Source organism: Macrotis lagotis, chromosome 4 (genome assembly GCF_037893015.1).
Source record: "Macrotis lagotis isolate mMagLag1 chromosome 4, bilby.v1.9.chrom.fasta, whole genome shotgun sequence".
NCBI classification, from domain to species: Eukaryota; Metazoa; Chordata; class Mammalia; order Peramelemorphia; family Peramelidae; genus Macrotis; species Macrotis lagotis.
The window spans coordinates 86,976,604-86,996,761 of record NC_133661.1 but is presented as its reverse complement, the minus strand read 5'-3'; the positions used below and the strand labels follow the sequence as shown (position 1 = coordinate 86,996,761).

The following is a 20,158-nucleotide window of genomic DNA, read 5'->3' as shown; positions in this document are numbered from 1 at the left end:
CCTAGAAATTATTTGTATACGCATATATGTGTGTATTGCATTTACTTGTATATTTGTTAATTTCACTTTGTCCCACTCATCCAAACAGTAGAATATTAATGTCTTAAAAGAAGAACTGTTTCATTTTTATCTTTGTACCTCTAATTAGCTCAGGGACATGCACATAGTTGGTACTTGATAAATGATTGTCCAATTGAACCAAATTAGGCTCAGTCCATCTTTCTTTTTCAAAGAGTTTTTCTGCCTTCATCTTGCAGGTATATCCTTCAGTTCTCTATTTTACTCATTTAAGACTAAGTCAAAATCATAAATAATCGTGGCAATGGTATGGTACATGCTCTTTGGAGATAAGCATGAGTATTGACTGAGGACTGTATCAAAGCTTCTACTGAGCTATGAATAGTGGACTCATTAGCCCTTAATAGAGTGGACAAAATATTTTCATTGTCTCTCTCTCTGTCTGTCTGTCTGTCTCTCTCCCTTTGTCTGTCTCTTTCCTCTCTCCTCTCTCTCCTGATTTAATCTCTGTCTGTCTCTCTGTCTCTCTGTCTCTCTGTCTCTCTCTCTCTCTCCTGTACTTTTTCCCTCTCTGTCTCTGTCTCTCGTAGGGATTTTAAGATTTCAAAGGTGGCCAAATAGTGATCTTGAGAACTGGATATCCAGCCTTGATGGGTATTTCTCAAACCCTAGAATTTTGAAGTCCTTAAATTAGTTGCTGGTTGTCCTTGGGAAATGCTCCTTGCAATTACCAATTCATCAATAAACTTTTATTAAGGACCCACTCTGTGCCAAGCCCTGCATCATCTTCTTAGAGGAGATGATTACCTCCCCCTCTTCCTCCCAAGATTCATGGTCAATCAGAAGATACAGATCTTAATTTGCTATTTGTCCAATAAGGTTATGAAGGGAAGGGAAGCATTTCTTTAGCAGTTCCACAAATCTCCTGTGAATCTTCTATTCCAGGAGATTACATATAAAAAGAATAATGGGTTTGTCTTTGATCTTTTGTATTTTTGTTAATGCTTGTTTAATGGACATAAGTAGCTAAACATTACTTTTGTGGTAGATCAAATAGCTGTCCTGTAATTTGTATCTAATTCTGTACATAGTAATTATCTTTATAGAAAGAACTTCTTAATGCCTTTGAGGAAATGTCAAATAAAAGCCCTAATTAATCTTAATTTAAAAAGATTTTCCTTGGAATTTTAGGTTGAGGGCATAATGAGCCAGAATGTATCAGAAAGAACCCAGTCCAGGGGAGCTTTTGGAGGAAAGGAACACCTATGGACTAGGGATAACATCCCTTTATTTCATTTAAGAGCTCCAAAGACCTGTTGTGGTTGGTGGCAGACCATGAACCAGTGGGAAGAAGATACTGGAAAGCAATCTTCAATTCAACATAAGGAAAGGTAGCAATTAGAGCTGGCCAACACTGGAATGTATTACCTATGAAAGTAGTGAATTCACCAGTATAAGGGTTAAAATGGAGGCAAGATGATTTACTTGTCACAGTTGTTGTAAAGGGGGGATCCTTTTTGGTGTTCAAACTGGATGACATAAACTTTGAGTTCTATTTCAGCCTGGCATTTTGATGATTTAAACCTTAGGGAAGTGATTTCCCCTCTCTGAACTTCAATTCCTTCTTCTGTTAAATGGAAAGATGAAACTAAATTTTACCTCTGTAGAAGACTTAATTCTATTTGGTAAAAGAGTATTATTCCCTACTTCAATGCCAATTCCCAAGACACAATAACTTTTATTGTAAAGCATGAATTTTAAAAACCCTCACAATGAATTATCAATCATTGAATTTCCTGTAAACCCCTAAACTACAATTGACTCAAGTCTACATGTATATTTTTAAGTCTGTCAGTTCACAAGGTTTCAGCAACAGCATTTAAACTCTGCAAAAAATAGTGGCGTAGAAGGTACACTTGAATTTGCAGAGGAAAGTCTGGGGAGATGTCAGGAAGATCAGAATTAAAATTTAGTCAGACCTAGTGTTATGACCATAGATAAGTCATTTAACTTTTTACCTTAGTTTCTGCAACTGTAAAAGGGAGATTGATAAAAGCAGTTATGGTGGGGGGCAGCCAAGATGGTGGCAGGAGAAGAGCTTCTCTTAGGTGCTCTCTCCAAAATATTTCAAAAACCTTAAAATGATGACTCTAAATTTTCAAAAGACAGAACCCACAGAAATATCTAGAGAGGCAATTCTCCAGTCCAAGGTAACCTGGAAAATAGTGGAAAAACTCTGTTCCATGGGGTTGGAGGGGCAGCCATGCCAGAGTGAAGGAACTTAAGCCTCCCAGTGCCTAGGAGCAGTGGCTCCCAGCAGGAAAAGCAGTTTTCTGACCTGCATCCCAAGGAGCATCAAGCACAACTTGGAAGATCAACCGTGAGACCTCTGCCAGAGAGTGAGCATGAAGCCTAGGCCCTCAGTGCAGTTGTGGCACTCGGCATCGCCAAGACAACCTAGATCCAGGAAATAGGAGCAGGCCCATGGAGTAGCCCAGCAGGAGCCTCCAGGAAGCTACACTCTGAGTGCTCAGCCCACCAAAGGTAAGGGAGTGGAAGGAAACGGCTCAGGTCTGTTCTCTGTCCCTGGAACAGGACTTTAGGTCTCTGAATACATTAAGACTCTGGTCAAAGTCTAGGCCCCCCATAGAGCAGGGAACTCCCCCCCAAACACATGCATAGCCCTGTGGCAGAGGGGTGGGCTTGTGGTCATTCACAGACCAGGAGAACAATCAGAGCTTCACACAGTGAAGTCCTTGTGGGGTGTCCCAATAATACTCAAAAGCTCAGGAAGCACCCCAAAACCAGGCACAGACTGGGGAAATGAGTAAATAAACAAACAAAAGGAACCTGACCATAGACGATTACTTTGGTCCCATGGAGGACCAAAATACTCATCCTGAAGATGAAAAATTCCAAGCTTCTGCATATAAAGACTCCATGAAATATAGAAGCTGGACTTAGGCTATGACAGAGCTCAAAACAAGATTTTGAAAATCAAGTGAGGGAGATAGAATAAAAATTGGGTAAAAGAAATGAGTGAGAAGCAGGAAAAACATGAAAATAAAGTCAGCAGCTTACTCAAGGAGATCCCAAAAAATGCTGAAGAAAATAACATGTTAAAAACCAGCTTAGGTCAAATGGATAAAGCAGTTCATAAAGTTATTGAGGAGAAGAATGCTTTAAAAAGCAGAATTGACTGAGTGGAAAAGGAGATAAGAAAGCTCTTTGAGGAAAACAAATCCTTCAGATGTGGAATAGAGCTAAAGGAAGCTGATAACTTTGCAAGGAATCAAGATATAATAGTTCAACACCAAAAGAATGAAAAATTAGAAGAAAATGTGAATTATCTCATTGAAAAAAACAACTGATCTGGAAAACAGATTCAGGAAAGATAATTTAAAAATTATTGGGCGACCTCAAACTCATGATCAGCAAAAGAGCTTTGACTTCATTTTTAAAGAATTTCTACAGGAAAATTGCCCTAATACCCTAGAAACAGAGGGCAAAATAGAAATTGAGAGACTCCAGAGAGAGAGAGATACAAAAAAAAAAAAAAAAAAACAACCCCCAGGAATATTATAGCCAAGTTCCAGAACTCCCAAGTCAAAGAGAAAATATACAAACGGCCAGAAAGATACAATTCAAATATTATGGAGCTGCAGTCAAGATCACACAGGACTTAGCAGCAACTACGTTAAGGGCTCGTAGGATTTGGAATATAATATTACAGAAAGCAAAAGGGCTTGGAATGCAACTGGGAATCAATTACCCAGCAAAATTGAAATCCTCTTCCAGGGGAAATGATGGACTTTCAATGATACAGTGGATTTCAAATGTTCCTGTTGAAACAACCAGAGCTGAACAGAAAGTTTGACCTTTAAATAATGGCCTCAGGTGAAGAATAGAGAGTGGAGGAGAAGGGTAAATTATGAGGGACTTAATGATGATGAACTATGTGTATATCTGCATGGAAAGATGATACTGATAATACTCACATGAACATTCTCATTTAATAGAGAAGGTAGAAGGAGCTTTTATAGATGAAGCACAGGAGAGAAGTGAATTTGAATATATAATATATTGTAAAAATGGAATCAGTGGGTGAAAGGGAAATGTACTAGGAGTAAGGTAAAGGAGAGGTGGAATAGGCTAAGATATTTCATGTAGCTTTTGCAATGGTATGGAAGGGGGGAAGGCAAGGGGAAATAAGTAAGCCTTCATTCTTATCAGAAATGGCTCAGAGAGGAAACAGCATATACACTCAATAGGGTATAGACATCTAGAGTAAAAAGGAGAGGAAGGGGATGGGGGAGAGGAGGGATGTGACTGTTAGAGGAGAGCTAGATCAGAGAAGAGGATAGTCAGACATAACACATTTTCTTTTTTTACTTTTTGCAAAGTGCTGGGATTGGATGACCTGTCTGGGACCACAGGGCTGGGTCTTTGGGGTGGTTTGGGGTCCCAGGGCTAGTGCTCTGTCTGCTGTGCCACTTGGCTGCCCCACAGCACATTTTTGAAGAGGGATAGAGTGAAAAGAAAGAGAAAATATAATAGATGGTATTGGGGAAGAATGGATGGAGGGAATTACAATCAGCAACAGCAACTATGGAAAAAGGAAGTAACTTCTATGATGGACTTATGATAAGTCAAAGCTGATGGTATGAGAACACAGACTTAAAAACAATTTTTTTCTATTTTACTTTATTTCTCATGAGATTTTATGTGGAGGAGGGGTATTATGATTAATCTTAAGCAAGAATATTTTATTAATGTGTAAATAAAAAATAAATAAAATCTTTCTTAAAAAATATTAATAGCAGCGATCTCCAATGATGATTGCGAGGATCAAGTGAGGTTTGTAAAGGGTCTATAGCATAGTCTTTGATACACAGTAGACACTATACAAATTATAATATTATCATTATGATCACTTCTGGAGACAGGCAGGAGCTCTACAATCAGGGCATTCCTTTATTACCAAACTCAAGTGGAAAAATAAAAGTCAGAATCTCTTTCTTCCCATTCTTTCCACTTACTCCATTCACCCATCCAACATGCAAAACCCAAGCCATTTTAGTTTGGATTAAAAAATTCAAGTCAGGAATAATGGATATTTTTGTGTGTACACAGGCATCTTTGTGTTTTAGAGGGTTCACATTCTTCTATTCTCCTCTGGAGACAAAAACCGTCAGATTTCATAAAAGTAAAATTGGCAGGCATTTTATTTCTTGTTTCCCAATTATCTGTTTTGAATGCTTTTCCAATTGACTACTCATTTGGCTGAGATATTATTGTTTTTTTGAATGGATTTTAAAGAGCCACTTGAGATCTTAAGTCATTACAAAGAAAACAATGTGTTCTACAAATTTGGCAAATATTTACATTTTACTAAAATGCTCAAAGAAAAGTTATGTGCTTTCTTTTGCTGCCAAAGTAGAAGTTTGTTCCAGAGTGTTGAACCTCTTCTGAAAAATATGGAGATATCTTTATAAAAGATAAAAGGTTCTACTCCTAGCTGTTAATGATGTCATTGGCTAAGTGTCAGAGAAACTAGAAGAGGTTCACATGTAGGCCTTGGCAAGAAAATCAAAGAGAAATGGACTGGGTGGTAGTGTTTGTTAATGTACCTTCTTGGGGTAGTGCGTCTTAATAGACATTGGGAATTTAGTCATTTATTAAGAGGCATGCACTTACCTTATACCTAGGCTACCAAGTCAGCATTATGCTACATCACTATTAGTACCACTTATTTTCATCTTGGAAAGGTTCATTTTTCTCCCAAATTACTGAAAAGAAATGGAAATATCTGAAAATTACTGAGCTGAGCTATTCAGAGTTCCATAATAAAAATTCAAAGATGCTCAAAGGTTTCTGGGAAATATATTTTAGTTGAAGAGATACTCTACTGTGTCAAAATATTATTCCTTCATTATCAAGAAAGTCAATTAGAGAGGTCCCTAGATAGCCATCAAGCTGAAATGTCAGCCGCTCTTTTCCTCCTTCTTTAGAGATAACCATTATACAATGGTTAGGGAAAGGGTCTCCAAAGTTTCCCTTAGAGACCATATTTCTGGTTGTGCTTTTTTCAGAGTTTTCTTGGATACATATAGAGATGCTACAGTTTGATCTTGTCAGGGAGCTTTTTCTCTGTGCCATATTTTACACTTTCTCATTCCACCCTCCCAACCTCTTTAAAAAAAAAGGCTATGGTTGTAACTTATTCAAACTGTGACTTTTTAGAACTGTGTTCTTGCTTTGAACACTCTGGTCTGTTGGTTTTTAACAGTCTTGATATAATTTGTTAATTTGTATATGACTCATTGTGAGGCCAGTATTCTGGATTCAATCAACAAAGGAAAACTAATTGGTTAATCTAAAAATGGAATCCATTCTATTTTGTAATTTTCTTTGATTTCTCAACACTATCCACAAACTGGAATAAAATGTCTCCCTACTGTAACAGGTTTTGGCAGACCAATTCTTTAGATGGCAGTATTGTAGACTTCTGAGAAAGAGATAGTTGGACTATATTAACTAAATTCTAATCTCCCTTAACTCTTAGTCCTAAATGACATAAAAAAAATCAGAAATTGGTGAATGGATTATTCAATTCTAATTGAAAAAGTGTCTTTATTTTGAGTAACTGATTTCTGCACTGTTGATAAAACTTAAAGTCACCAAAAAACTCAAAATATTTTGGAATCTCTGAGTGGGCAATGTGAAGGGAAATGGTCCTTTACCTTTTAAAAAATGTGTTTTTGGTGCTATTCTGAATATCTCCCAATTTAGTCAAATATTTCTGACAAAAAAATGTCAAGTTACAGTATGAAGTAACTATAGTAATTCAAAGATCTTTGAAATTTTCACAAAGTCAGTAAAGTCAAAACCATTCTATTTTCTTTACAATCCCTTGAAATCCCTATTACTGTATCTAGCTAATGACAATATCTCTTTGTATTTGGAATCACAAGCATTAGAGTTGGGATAAAATAAAATTCAAAAGACCTGGTCCAACTACATAGCTTCAAGAAGGTATTGTTTTGATGAGGCAACTGATGCATAGAGATTAAAATGATTTGCCAGATTTTATATAGCTAATCAATAGTGCCATGGTGGAAGCCAACACCATTTCTCTTGCTTCCTGATGATTGAATATTCTCTACACTCTTTCATCATGTTGTAGATTGAAGATGAGAGGTAAACATCTTCCAGAAATGAAATTATGCCATCTAATATTCAAATTTAATCTCATGTGTATGTATATATGTATGAGTATGTATGTATGTGTTCCTGACTTTACTAAAATAGCAACTGTCATCTCTAACAAGTTTAGTAAGGACAGGTGGGCAAATTGCTCAATAGATACACTGCCAACATATAAGGCAACTGGAACTGGAACTATGATAAAATCTCCACTCTATTTGCAAGAAAGTTGGCTGTTTCCTCTTCTTATCCATCATGTCAGTGGCATAGCCACATTCCAAAGTGCCAGCATGAGAAAATTCTGCCCATTACCTTGCATATATCTTACCCAAAGACCATTTCCTAGTCTTCTAGACCTCTAAATTCAGATTTCAGAGGAATTATGAAGTCAGAGTCAAAAAGAAAATATTCAAGTTCTTTCTATTCTATGACAGTGCTGGTAGATGCCCACATTATCGCATTAACTTTACTTGGATATGTTCACATAGTCTTGAGACAATTGAAGGGAATGAGTTTGTTGGTGGCAAGGGAAGTAGTTAGGGAGAAGATAGGTAAAGTGATTTATTCAAGGTCACAGTCAAAATACCCCTTGCCCAGAAGGTTACTCTGTGTAACTGTAGTCAACTATCTGAGTTTTTCACTTCAAATAGTTCTAGAATCATTGACTGTAAGAGCTAGAAGGATCAGACATAAAGGGTGATTCCATAGAACAATTAAGAAATCAAGAACTACTCTGTTGAATCTGTGGAGAGGGGAGAAGATTATGATCAAACAAGAGAGGACATGATAAATTACAAAATGTATGATTTTGACTCTAAATTAAAAAGGTTTGCACAAATAAAACCATTATAGCCAAGAATAAAAGGAATGCAGAAAACTGGGAAACAACAGTTAGTGTTTCTGATAAAGGACTCATTTCTAAAATATAGAGAGAGAACTGAATCGAATATATAAGATTATAAATTCCCAAATAATAAATGATTAAAGGATATGAACATGAAGTTTTCAGATGAAGAAATTTATAGTCATGAAAAAATGCTCCAAATCATTGTTGATTAGAGAGATATAAGTTAAAACAACTATGAGGTTCTACCTCACACTTATCAGATTGGCTAAAATGACAAAAATGGAAAATGATCAATGTTGGAGTAGATGGGGGAAAATTGGAATATTAATACATTGTTGGTGGAGTTGTGAACTGATCTAGCCATTTTGGAGGGCAATCTGAAAATATGCCCAAAGGGCAATAAAATTGTTCATATCCTTTGATCTGGTAATACCAATAATAGAACTACATCCCAAAGAAATCATAAAAATGGTAAAAGTCTCACATATTCAAAAATATTTATGGCAGTTCTATAGTGACAACTAATTGAAATTTGAAGGAATGTTTATCAACTGCAGAACGACTGAAAAAGGACATGAATGTTATGGAGTACTATTTTTCTATAAGAAATCATGACTGGTTGGATTTTAAAGAAGCATGGAAAGATGTGCATGAACTGATGCTGAGTGAAGTGAGCAGAACCAAGTAAACATTGGACACATTAATAACAACTGTGAGATTATCAACTCTAATGGACTGCAGCTTTTCTCAGCAGCTCAGTGTTGAAGGACAATTCTGAAAGATCTACTATGGACAATGCCATCCAGAGGAAAACACTATGGAGTCTGAATGCAGAGCAAAGCATACTATGTTTACTTTTCAAAACCCTCATGTTATTTTTGTTTCTTAAGGGTTTTTTTCCCTTCTCTTTAATTCTAATTCCTCTTTTACAACATGACTAATATGGAAATATGTTAAATACAATTGTACATGTACAACTTTACAAGGTAGTTCGCTGCCATGGGGAGGGGAGGAAAAAATAAAATTTCAATTAAAAAAAAGAACTAGAAATGGGTTTTAGAAATCCTTTTGGACCACCCACTGTATCATTTTGAATTGTATTGAATTAATCATTTTAGACTAAATGTTAAGTTGCTTTCTCATTTTACAGACATTTCAACATTATGAGAATAAACACATGTGTATACCAAACATATAAATGTCCTTGTAATTGAAATACTAATATCATTGAGGGGGGGAGCTGTATTGCTGTAGGAAAAGTGTTATATTTGAAAGCAAAAAACTTTGGATTTCAGTCCTAGCTCTGATCAAAAAAAGTCACTTTATCACCCTAAGCCTCAATTTCATCATCTGCTAAATGGAAATAAAGATACTTATACTTCTCACCTCATAGGATTCTTGTCAGGCTCAAATGAGGTAATAGTGTGCAGTTAGGTGGTGCAGTGGATAGAGCACCAGCCCTGGAGTCAAGAGGACCTGAGTTCAAATCTGACCTTAGACACATAATAATTGCCTAGCTGTGTGACCTTGGGCAAGTCACTTAATCCCAATGCCTTGCCAAAAAAAATGAGATAACAGATGTAAATGCCTTTAGTAAATCAAAAAGTGCTATAGAAATATTAGTTATTTCATATTATTGTTATCTCAATTTAAAGATCGCACTAGGGAAATAGATTATTGGATCCTAGATTTAGACCTTATCTAATTATCATTTAGAGGTCATCTGGAATGAGGTGACTGAGGTCTAGATAAGTTAATGACTTACCACAGTCACATAGATAATTAAGTGGCAAATCTGATAATCAAAGTCAAGTCTTTTGATTCCAAATCCTAAGCTGATTCCAGAGCACCATGTTATAAGCTATAGTTGAGTGGAATGGCAGAAAATATGGGTTTGAAGAATGAATAAAAGCCTAGGCTCCTAAATGAAGCTAAGTGGTCCACAATGCAGATGTCTGAGAAATACACACATAGTGTATACACATAGTTACATCACATCTCTGTAATAATGTAGTTTTCTTAGATTCACAACATCAAAGAAGCTAGTCTCACTCTGTTATAGAAAAACAAAGTGGATGAAAAACTCAATGCTTGTTATGAATTGAAATGGTCTGGATGGATACCTTGATTGAGGCTGAATAACCTTAGAATGTTCTCCTAATTGCCCTCCCAATCTTATGTTTCTACTCTATTATGTCTTTTAAACAATGATCAAAGTGGTTTTTCTTACCTTGTCCTCTGTTATTTAATGAATTACAAAGTCTTCCTCATGCTCCTAGGATAAACTACCTAAACTCCTCTGTCTGACATAAAGTACCCTCATTAAAGGCTTATTTCCTTCCTTTCTTCCTGTTTGGATTTTAAAGATCTTCACAAATTGGTTTTAATATATCTTTTCAGCCTCTTATGCAATATTTCCTTCCCTGAAGTTTAGATCCAGCCAAATTGGCCTTTTCTCTACTTGTCACACTTGATACACTGTCTCCTGTTTTATGTCTTTGCAACAGCTGTCCCCCATGCCTGGAAGATGTCACTTCCTCACCTCTGGCTCATAGAATTCCTAATTTCTTTCAAGTTATAGCTCTAGCAACACGTAGCAACTTTCTTTACTCCCTCCCTAACTCCCTCCCCAAACTCTTAGTCTCTTCCCTCACTATCCGTATTTAACTATTTTATATTTATTTTCTGCGCGCGCACAAACACACACACACACACACACACACACACACACACACATAACTTCAGAGCTCATGAATCAGGGATATTCATGATTAAAATGGAGAAAAAAACAACTGTCTTAAGGCTATAAAAGGAAATGAGATGATGGGTCTAGGGCCAATGCTTCCTTTTTTTTTCAGAAGGCTAAAATATTCTATGATTCTTTGTTACTTGAAACAACCAAAGAAAGGGTAGAGTCAGCAAGACTACCACTTCTTTATTAAGCAGAGATCAGTTGGTAACCAGAATAATTGGCTTTGTTATCAACTATAGAAAATGCAATAATTCATATTAGTGTGACAGGCTCAGAGGAGGCTGAACTCTTTAGGTAGAGAGAGAGAGAGAAGGCTTCCAGAGCCTAGTTGCATGGTCTTCTGAGGCTTCACTCCACCTCAACATGCTTAGTATTTCTTTGTTTGTCTTTGTGTGTGTCTGTATGTGTGTTTGGGTGTCTGTGCGTGTGTGTGTGTGTGTGTGTGTGTGTGTGTGTGTGTGTGTGTGTATCTTAATCTGTTCCCCTTTTTCTCCCTTTCTAATTCTGTCTGTCTAAATTAGAATCCAAAGACCTGGATTTTTACATCTGCCTCTCTCACTTCCTAGAATATAAATCTTGGGAAGTCCCTAGGGAAGGTACTACTTAGCCTGCTCTTCCCCACCCTCCCACCTCTGTTGGTCACTGTCAAAATAGAAGAGATTCTGGATAATGTTGAGGAATATTTGTTATTAAGGTGGAATAGAATCTCTTGTTGCTGAGTAAAGAATTAGTTTTTGATTTTTTTCTTCCTTTTAAATAATGTTTTCTTTGTTATATCATAGCCAGAATATTTTTAAGTATGGCAATTGCATTAATATATTGGGTTTTTCAATTTTTTTAAATTTCCTAGATTTTCTTGGGGAGTGATATTATCAAGTCATGAAAAATGATCAGACTACCAAAATTAATCATCATAGGTTTCTTTAAAAATCATGGAACAAATTCATTATAGGGACCTATTTTACTTAAAATTCATATAATAAGTCACATAAAGTAAAACATGATGGGTAAATATTTCTGAGTTCTAACTCCATTTTTAAAAAAAATGCTTTCAGTGTTTGAAGTGAAACTGTAAAGCTGTTTTCCCACAATTGCCATATGATTCACTTAATCTATAAGTGAAGAGACATGGGTGAGTTCCCTCAAGCCATGAGCTAGTTTTCCCGAACATGGCCTGTTTACCTCCTCAGAAATAACAGAAATGAATAATAAAGCATCACATGTGACTACCCTGAATTTTCTGGTCTTTCTGATTTATCAGACTGCTTCTTCAAGAATTCCTCTAGGCTGTTTTCTTTTTCTGTGTTTCTTTGCAGTTCCTATGCTTGAGTGAGATCAGACACCAAAACTCAGAAATACCTGGGAGGAACAAAGGGATTATACAGTCTAGTGGCATCCTGGGGACAAATGAACAAAAAGGATAAAGGAAATAAGAAACTGGAGGAGAGACATAGGTAATGTCTTCCTTAGAGACCTGGAAATTTGGTAACTTTGCCCTGGCAACACAGCATTTCTGAGAAATATTTCTGTTTCTATCAAATTGGTCTCTGGTTGCCACATCGCTCATCTTTTTTCTTCTTTTATTTTCCTTTCTGGCCTCTGTTTTCTATATATCCACCATAGAAAACCGATTTTCTTTCTTGCTCTTCTTTTTCTTTGGGATGTTTTTGTTTCTGCCTGTATAATATTGTGAACCTCTGTTTATAGTTTTTCAAGAACTCTACGAGATCTAATCCCCTAAATCTATTAATCACTTCCACTTCATATTCATAATGGATGTTATTTAAGTCATGTTTATATAACTACTTTCTTCAATTTACATTTGGATTTGGCAATAAGATGCTCATGATCTGAGCCATAGTCTGACAGGTGGAAGGAAAGAATAGCATATGAGGCTTTCCAGCTATGTGGTCCCAAGAGAAGATAAAGTCATATATGTCCCAAACTTGTGGAAGAAGAAAGAGTGATTTCCTCAACAGTGAACAGTTCTAGGATCCAACACTCTAGAATCTGGCCAGCACCAGTCAAGTTGAATCTGTGGCCCTGGACACAGAGAAGCAAGTGACCAGGGCATGATGTAGAACCAGTACTATCAAATTCAAACAGAAACAAAATGGAAGGGGCTACTACTTAAGAATCCCTGTGGCCACACAGCAATTTAGAAAACTTAATATTAACAATCTAAATATTCTATTGTAGTTTGTTTTATTTTGTCAAATTTTTATCATTCATTTCATTCTGGTTCCTGCACTAGGGAGTGTTGTGGCCTGGGTCATGTATTTGATACCTCTAGTTTAAACTTAGATTGCTTTTCCTATTTTAATGGGTAAAAGGAACATTTGGCAAACTCTATTTTACAATGATAGGAAGAATAGCCAAAGATCAAAAATCTATATCATTATGAACACTACATAGTGTACTACTACTACAATTAATTATTTACATAGTAATATAACTTATTGGGAAGAAAATAAAATTGCATATTTTAGGTATAGTTTACAAAGCTTCCTTTTTGATTGCTTTCTGTATATTTTTTTCCATGAAATAAAATAAAGGATATTCTATACCAGAATAAAGAATGTTCTATATTGGCTATGCATTGTTATCTTTCATACTGACATATTTCGCATCTGTGAAGACTCACATGTGAATTATATTCTGAAGTTCCTAGAGGAATCTCTGGATCAGAACAAAATGAGCTAAATATAATCCAGGCAAATATGAGTTGCAAAAATATTTAGCAAATATTTAAGTGGTACAAGAAAATGTGCAACTTTTCCAGATCTAAAGTATGTTATCTTTTGTCTTTACATACATCCAAATTACATAAAATACATATAGTACATAAAATCATAAAATAATGAAGCAAATTTAAGGGAAAAATAAGGTAAATTCCTTCTAAAAATTAAGTCATCACTAACTTCCAGTTACCAAGTTGTCTCCCATAGAAAACATTAACTTTTCTTAAAGAAGTTACCATTCTATTTAGCCTCTTCTTAGGATCAATTATCCCTTTAATATTCACAGTATATAATTTATTCAGGGCAAGAATCTGGAAGTGAAACAGAGAGTCAGTGTCCTTTATGAATCATCCTCCTGCATATAACAAATCCACAGATTTTAGAATCATATGAGATCTCAGACCAAAATGATGTCTATTAAAAATAATCACAATGGGTACAAAATCTGGTACCATCAGAACTACATATTGCAGATTAGAAAGAGCTCTGGGGAAGCCCTGCCATCAAAATGGTGCCTGCTCCTAAGCCAAGTACATAAAAGTGATCTGCCATGAAAAACATAACTCGGAAAAGCTGAGATGCTGATTATCCAAAAGCTTCTTTTTCTATTACAAAATATTGTGTCATCAAAGAAAAGAAGGTGGCTGGCAGATGAGAATAGGTGTTGAAAAGGGAACTCCTAGTGTTTTCTTAGGACTCCCGTGGTCTTCAATAGGTCATTTGATAAAGAAAGTCAAAGAAAAAGCCCTTTATTCCAATGTCATCATCTCACAGGTGTAGTCATATAGGACACATGCTTTCTCCTCAGAAGCCTAAAACAATCCACCATATAGTTTTATTAATAATGATGTCTCTAAGGACAAATGCCCTCAGAATCAAGTTAGCCACACAATTTTAAAATATAGTACATACTAAAGAAATCTGTATAAGTCCTGTGACCTATGGTATGATGGAATTTTTCTTGCTACTCTGGATAAGGACATAGAACACAAAATATAGAACACATAGAACACAACTTCTGTTTGAAGAATACATGAATAGAGATAAGGTCAACCTTCTGTCAAATTGTAAAGTTGGTGAAGTTTGTCTTTGAGGTCTTCAGATCTTTGTGTGCTTTCTTCCCCATCAGCCACAAACGCTTTTCCCATTCCAGATGTCCCATAAAGGACCCCACATAAGGCATTAACCTTTGTCTCTAAATTGAAGAAGAGGTGGGTTTAAGAACCTAGGTCTCCTAAGTCTTGGCTTCTAGATTTGCAAGTCTGACATTAATAATAAAACAGATGATTTAGACAAGTCACTTAAATTCTTGCAGTCATTTTCTAATCTGTAAAGAAGTGGGCTGGATTCAATAACATCTAAAGTCACTTCTAGCTCTCTAAGGCTCTATGGTTAGCTATGTTCCTCCCCTTTTCAGAATTCTCAGTAGTAGGGCCCCCTCCTCACATTTTCTTCATCTGATCACTCTCCTGCTCTATTTCTACTCTCCTTTCCTATTTCTTTTTTTTTAGGTTTTTAGAAGGCAATGGGGTTAAATGACTTGCCCAAGGTCACACAACTAAGTAATTATTAAATGTCTGAGGCTGTATTTGAACTCAGGTCCTCCTGACTCCAGGGCTGGTGCTCTATTCACTGTGCCACCTAGCTGCTATGTCTCCTGTCCTATTTTCTACAGAAAAATTTAAATGAAATTTACAATTAATATTTAATGATATTATATTCCCCCCAATATTTCTGAATTTTATAATATATCTTTAGGCCTTTTAGATCATTTTTATCTTTGATAACAAAATATTTAAGAAACAAGGTTTTCAATAAGTTACATTATAATTTAATATTGAAGATATGTTCTCTTTTGTTTTTTAATTACTCTTAAGACATTTTACCTTTCTTCCTCCTTCCATCCTTATCTCCTTCCTTCATTCTGAGTGGGATAAAGTCTGAGATTTCCTCAGTAGAATATTATAGATTGGAGAATAGCTAACTATGTGCCCCTCCTCCCTTGACAAAGCAACCTCTGGGATATTGGTGAAGGTCAACTGGCCTGACCTTATCTGCTGAAGTCAGAGATGACCTTTCAATTCCTGGAGCTGAAGAGATAATCTAGTATTGGTTTGAATTTTATGCTCTTTTCCCCTAGATTAGTTTGCAAGTCTAGATTATAAAACCACATTCCTCATTAATGAGGGTGGGTCAGTGGGGGGCAGGAATCCAGTTAGGATAAATGTGATTCTTGGGCCTTTTGCTTTTGCCTCAACTTCTGTAACTGATTGTGGCCTGTTCCTAGAGAAAGGAATAAAGCTTTCTCTTCATACCTTGAGAGATCTTCAAAATTTATTTAAGTGGCATTTGTCCCACACAATTCCTTCTTTCTTTTCTTCCCTTCTTCCCTCTTTCCTTCATTCTTCCTTCCCTCTTAACTTCCTTTTATCCTTCCCTTTTTCCATCCCTTAATCTCTCCTTCCTCCCTCCCTTTCTCCTTTCTTCCTTCCTTCCCCCCTTCCCTTCATTCAGAGAGAATGCACAGTCAACCCCTGGCTGCCTTGCCCTAAGCTTGCCCCAAGTAGAAATCAAACAATAAGAGGCTCACTCAAAGGCAAGTCCTAGAAAACCTAGACAATGTAGTTGTACTCTAATCCATATTTCTCAAATAGAGAAATCCATTCAAAAGCAACAAGATTGACCTTACCTAATATCTAATGACAGTGGGAAGTCACCTTCCTTTAATCTTCCAGCTAAATGTTCTAATTATATGTCAATAAGTGAGGTGATATTATATAGTTTATCTCCTCCCACCTGTGTTACTTCTCCTTCACTATTGCTAAAAACAATTTTCTACTCACAAGGGACATGTTTTTGATTTGGGTGGAAGGGTATTGTTGACTCTATTCTGCCTGTTTTCAATATCTCTATAATTATTTACTGACCTGTTGCTAAGATCTCCACCTAAAATGGCCATTTGCCAAGGATTAATTCTAAGTTTCACTTCAATTTTATAATCTACATGAAGAAATCTGCTTATGAATTGAGTTTAAGAATGCTCAAAGAGCATAAAGATGGACTCCAGAGAGAAGATCAGCATAAACTTTATCTTGGAGATGCAGATGAACTTTTCTGGTGTTCCTGGTATGAGTTTTCAGATAATAACTCATACCCACACAATAGGTTAATATTCTTATTCTTAATTAGACTTGTAACTGAGATCACTTAAGTCTCATAAACTGACCTCAATCCTTTAAAAGAATGGACAGAAATTATGTGGTCAATATATACATAGCTACCATAAAGAAAGCTTAGTCAGTAAGCCCTCTGACTCAATTGAACTGTCCTTTTGCCTAAAATAATTCTGCAAGTGACTGTTCTACATGATTTCAGATTTCTTTACTGCCTCACTTCTTGGCTCTCAAACTTCTTCATCCTCTAAATTTTTAGAAATAGAATTAATGCATCACCACCTGATCTGAATAATTCAACCTATACCAAGGATCACAGGATAGCAGATATGAAGTTGAGAGGATCTTTGGAGGGCAAGTACTCCAACCTCCTTACATTAAAGATGAACAGACTGGAGTATGCAGAAGCTAGGTGACTTGTCCTAGGTTATAAAGGTAGAAAAGGTAGAAAGGTAGAAAATAGCTGGAACAGGATTCAAAACCAAGGGCTTGACTCCTGCACATTTTCCTTTGACAGCAATGACGATGGACCCTCCTGCCTTCAGACTTCCCAGTTTGAAACCTTGGCTTCTTTTTTTGGTCCTCTCTTGCTATGTCCTATTAGAATATTGACCAATTCCTAAAATGCATCCTACATGTTTCATCTTGGATTCAAAATTTTAATAGCAATAACCAGATCAGCCAGAGAGCATATATACCCCAATGCATATGGTTCTTTTATGAATACTCTGATATGAAGAATACTAGTTATGCACAACTTACGGCTAATAAAAGTATAGGGATCACTTAAGGAAAAATAACCCCAATGGGAGATAATTCCATATGAATTTTGTTATCAGATAGCATTGCTTATCGGATCATAGCAATAGCAATGGCTGTTATTGGTGACCTTTCAGGAATTAAAGCAAATTTCAACGTAAATTACAGTTAGGTTCTAGCATGACTGCCAACAGACTAATCGCTAAATTTTGGACAATGGCCAAAGAGCTGAATATAGCAGCTCCAATGTGGTGTGTTTGTATGGGGGGGAGGCTCTGCTAAATCAGACAACTAATCTGTTATTAAATGCTAAAGTGGATCTAAATGTGTGGTTTTTCTGCTCTTAGCATTTCAGGCTTAAGATGTATGCCAACTTCATGTTTATGTTCACTAAATACTGTACCCGAGATGCTGCTTTATAGCCTACTTTCTATTTTCCTATCACCCACTCTCATTTACCCAGGCCAAATATTCCTCTTTTGTTTCCCTTCTCTTCTCCTTTTTATATGAATTTTGGCAATATTATGCCTCAGGAGGCTAAATTCAGAAAAACAACACTGCCTCATACTTACAACCACAATGAATTCCTTCCTTGAGTGATGACACCTGTGAACTTGGTCAACCTCCTGGCATCAACTTCAATCCACTGATGGAGGTCATTTCTTCCTGCACACCAAGCTCCATCATAAAAATCATTTTCATTAATACCTGCCTGAAATAAAGACAAAAGTATTTTCAGAAAACCAAGAAAATCTGAACCCAACCTTTAAAAAGGGGGAGGCAAATGCATGCATGTATAAAGGGGGAAGATGATAGGGGCATTGATTTTAAAATCCTTATTCCCCACACCTATTGTTGCATATTACCATGGAGCATACAAACACTTGGAAATTTTTTTGTGCTACATATGTTTTGTTTCTCCCATGTGAGAGCTGATTTTAAATTCTCTCCTATTGGGTTTATATTTACTGAATTAGCATTTAATTAGATCATTTGGCAAGTTTAATATCAGCTACTATTTCTACTCAAAGATTCCCTTGGCAGGAGTTCATAAGCCAAACAAATAGTATGCTAGTGAATTTATCCCATAATAATCTCCATTTTGGGGAAAACAATGATTCTATTGCCTGAGTCAAGTTGTCAGAACATATGGACACAAAGCAAAGTTACCCAATCTACTTCTGTCTTACGGTCCCACCTGCTTCAGAGGGAAAGGACTTAGTTTGCTAAAGAAAAGTCCATCTGCATCTCCAAGATAAAGTTTATGCTGATCTTCTCTCTGCAGTCCATCTTTACGTTCTTCCAGCATTTTTAAACTCAATTCATAAGCAGAGTTCTTCATGTGGATTATAAAACTGAAGTGAAATTTAGAATTAATCCTTGGCAAATGGCCATTTTAGGTGGAGATCTTAGCAATGAGACCCTTCAATTACTATAACCATCACTTACGACTAAAAAGAAATTCAAAGATTGAAAGGACCTCAGAAGGCCATGGAATCTACCTGAATAGGAATTCCCTCTTTAGCATCTTTGATATGGGGTGAGGTGGTATTTACTTAAAGACCTCTAGTGAAAGGAACCCACTACTTCCCAAGGCACTCCACTCCACTTTGGGTCAAATTTAAGGAACTTTTTCTTTATATTAAATCTAAATGTTTCTGTAACTTATACTTATTTCTCCTGGTTCTCTTCATTCATCTGGGGCCAAGCAGAAAAAAAAGTCTCTCTTTCATATCAAAGACCTTCAGAAAAAGCTTATAATTATTTTACCAAAATGTTAAATATCAATTAAAGATTTTTGTGGATATTTAATTGATTTCTTTATTTCTCATGTGCATATGCATTTTGAACTCTAGAATTTTTTTCCTTTCATACTAAATAAAGGATATTGAAAGTTGACTTTATTGAAAGTAAAATGATATGGGGAGGAAAAAATATTGAGAACTATCACAGAAGGTTGGCTGGAAGACTTAGAGAATATATGAATTGTTTGGGGTCCTACAGCCAGTATATACATAAGAGCCCCAATTTTCATCTGAACCTGATTTTAAGGCCAGTTCTCATTTCAAGTTAATAATACTGTCAAACAAGAAAAAGAGGAATGGCTAACAAATGATCTAAGATTGATAGTCATACTAATTTTTGTGATCACTTCCTTTTATAAATGGTAATTAAGCATCGTAGAATTGTGCCAAAATCTAAGTCAAGATCATCCTGCAATAATTAGAAAACTAGAAAGCTAGAGACTCTTCCTTTTTTTGTAAGTTGGAACATCTGTCTTTTCCACTTCTTACAAGACCTTTACCATTTTCCAGAATATTTCAAAGATCACTGTCAGTACTCCAGGTGACACTGATTTAACACTTATTTCTCTATTAAACTTGACTGTCAACACTAGGGTATTCAACAGTATAAAGTAGAATAAGCAAATAAATCCACAATCAAAATATTTATTAAGCACTTGTGATAGATAATGTGCAATTAAACACTGAGGATATAAGTACCAAGATGGAAAACAATCCTTTCTTCCATTGAACTTAAAATCTAATGGCAGAAAATCATAGGGTCAAACCTACGAAAGGAAGTCAAGTAGATACCCAGAAAAGACTGGAGCCCCATTAGTTAACAAGGAAATTTTTAAAATTTATTTTATGTAAGATAC

At 36.0% G+C, this 20,158-nt stretch overlaps 1 protein-coding gene across 1 annotated transcript in view; it reads right to left on the bottom strand.

Annotated features, from left to right (window-relative positions):
- The window catches only part of CPXM2 (carboxypeptidase X, M14 family member 2), a 219,341-nt gene that overhangs the window by 97,907 nt on the left and 101,276 nt on the right, over positions 1 to 20,158 (bottom strand). The window contains exon 4 of the mRNA XM_074233422.1: positions 18,069 to 18,208. Within this exon, the coding sequence (XP_074089523.1) occupies positions 18,069 to 18,208 (140 nt within the window). The remainder of the gene's footprint in view (positions 1 to 18,068; positions 18,209 to 20,158) is intronic.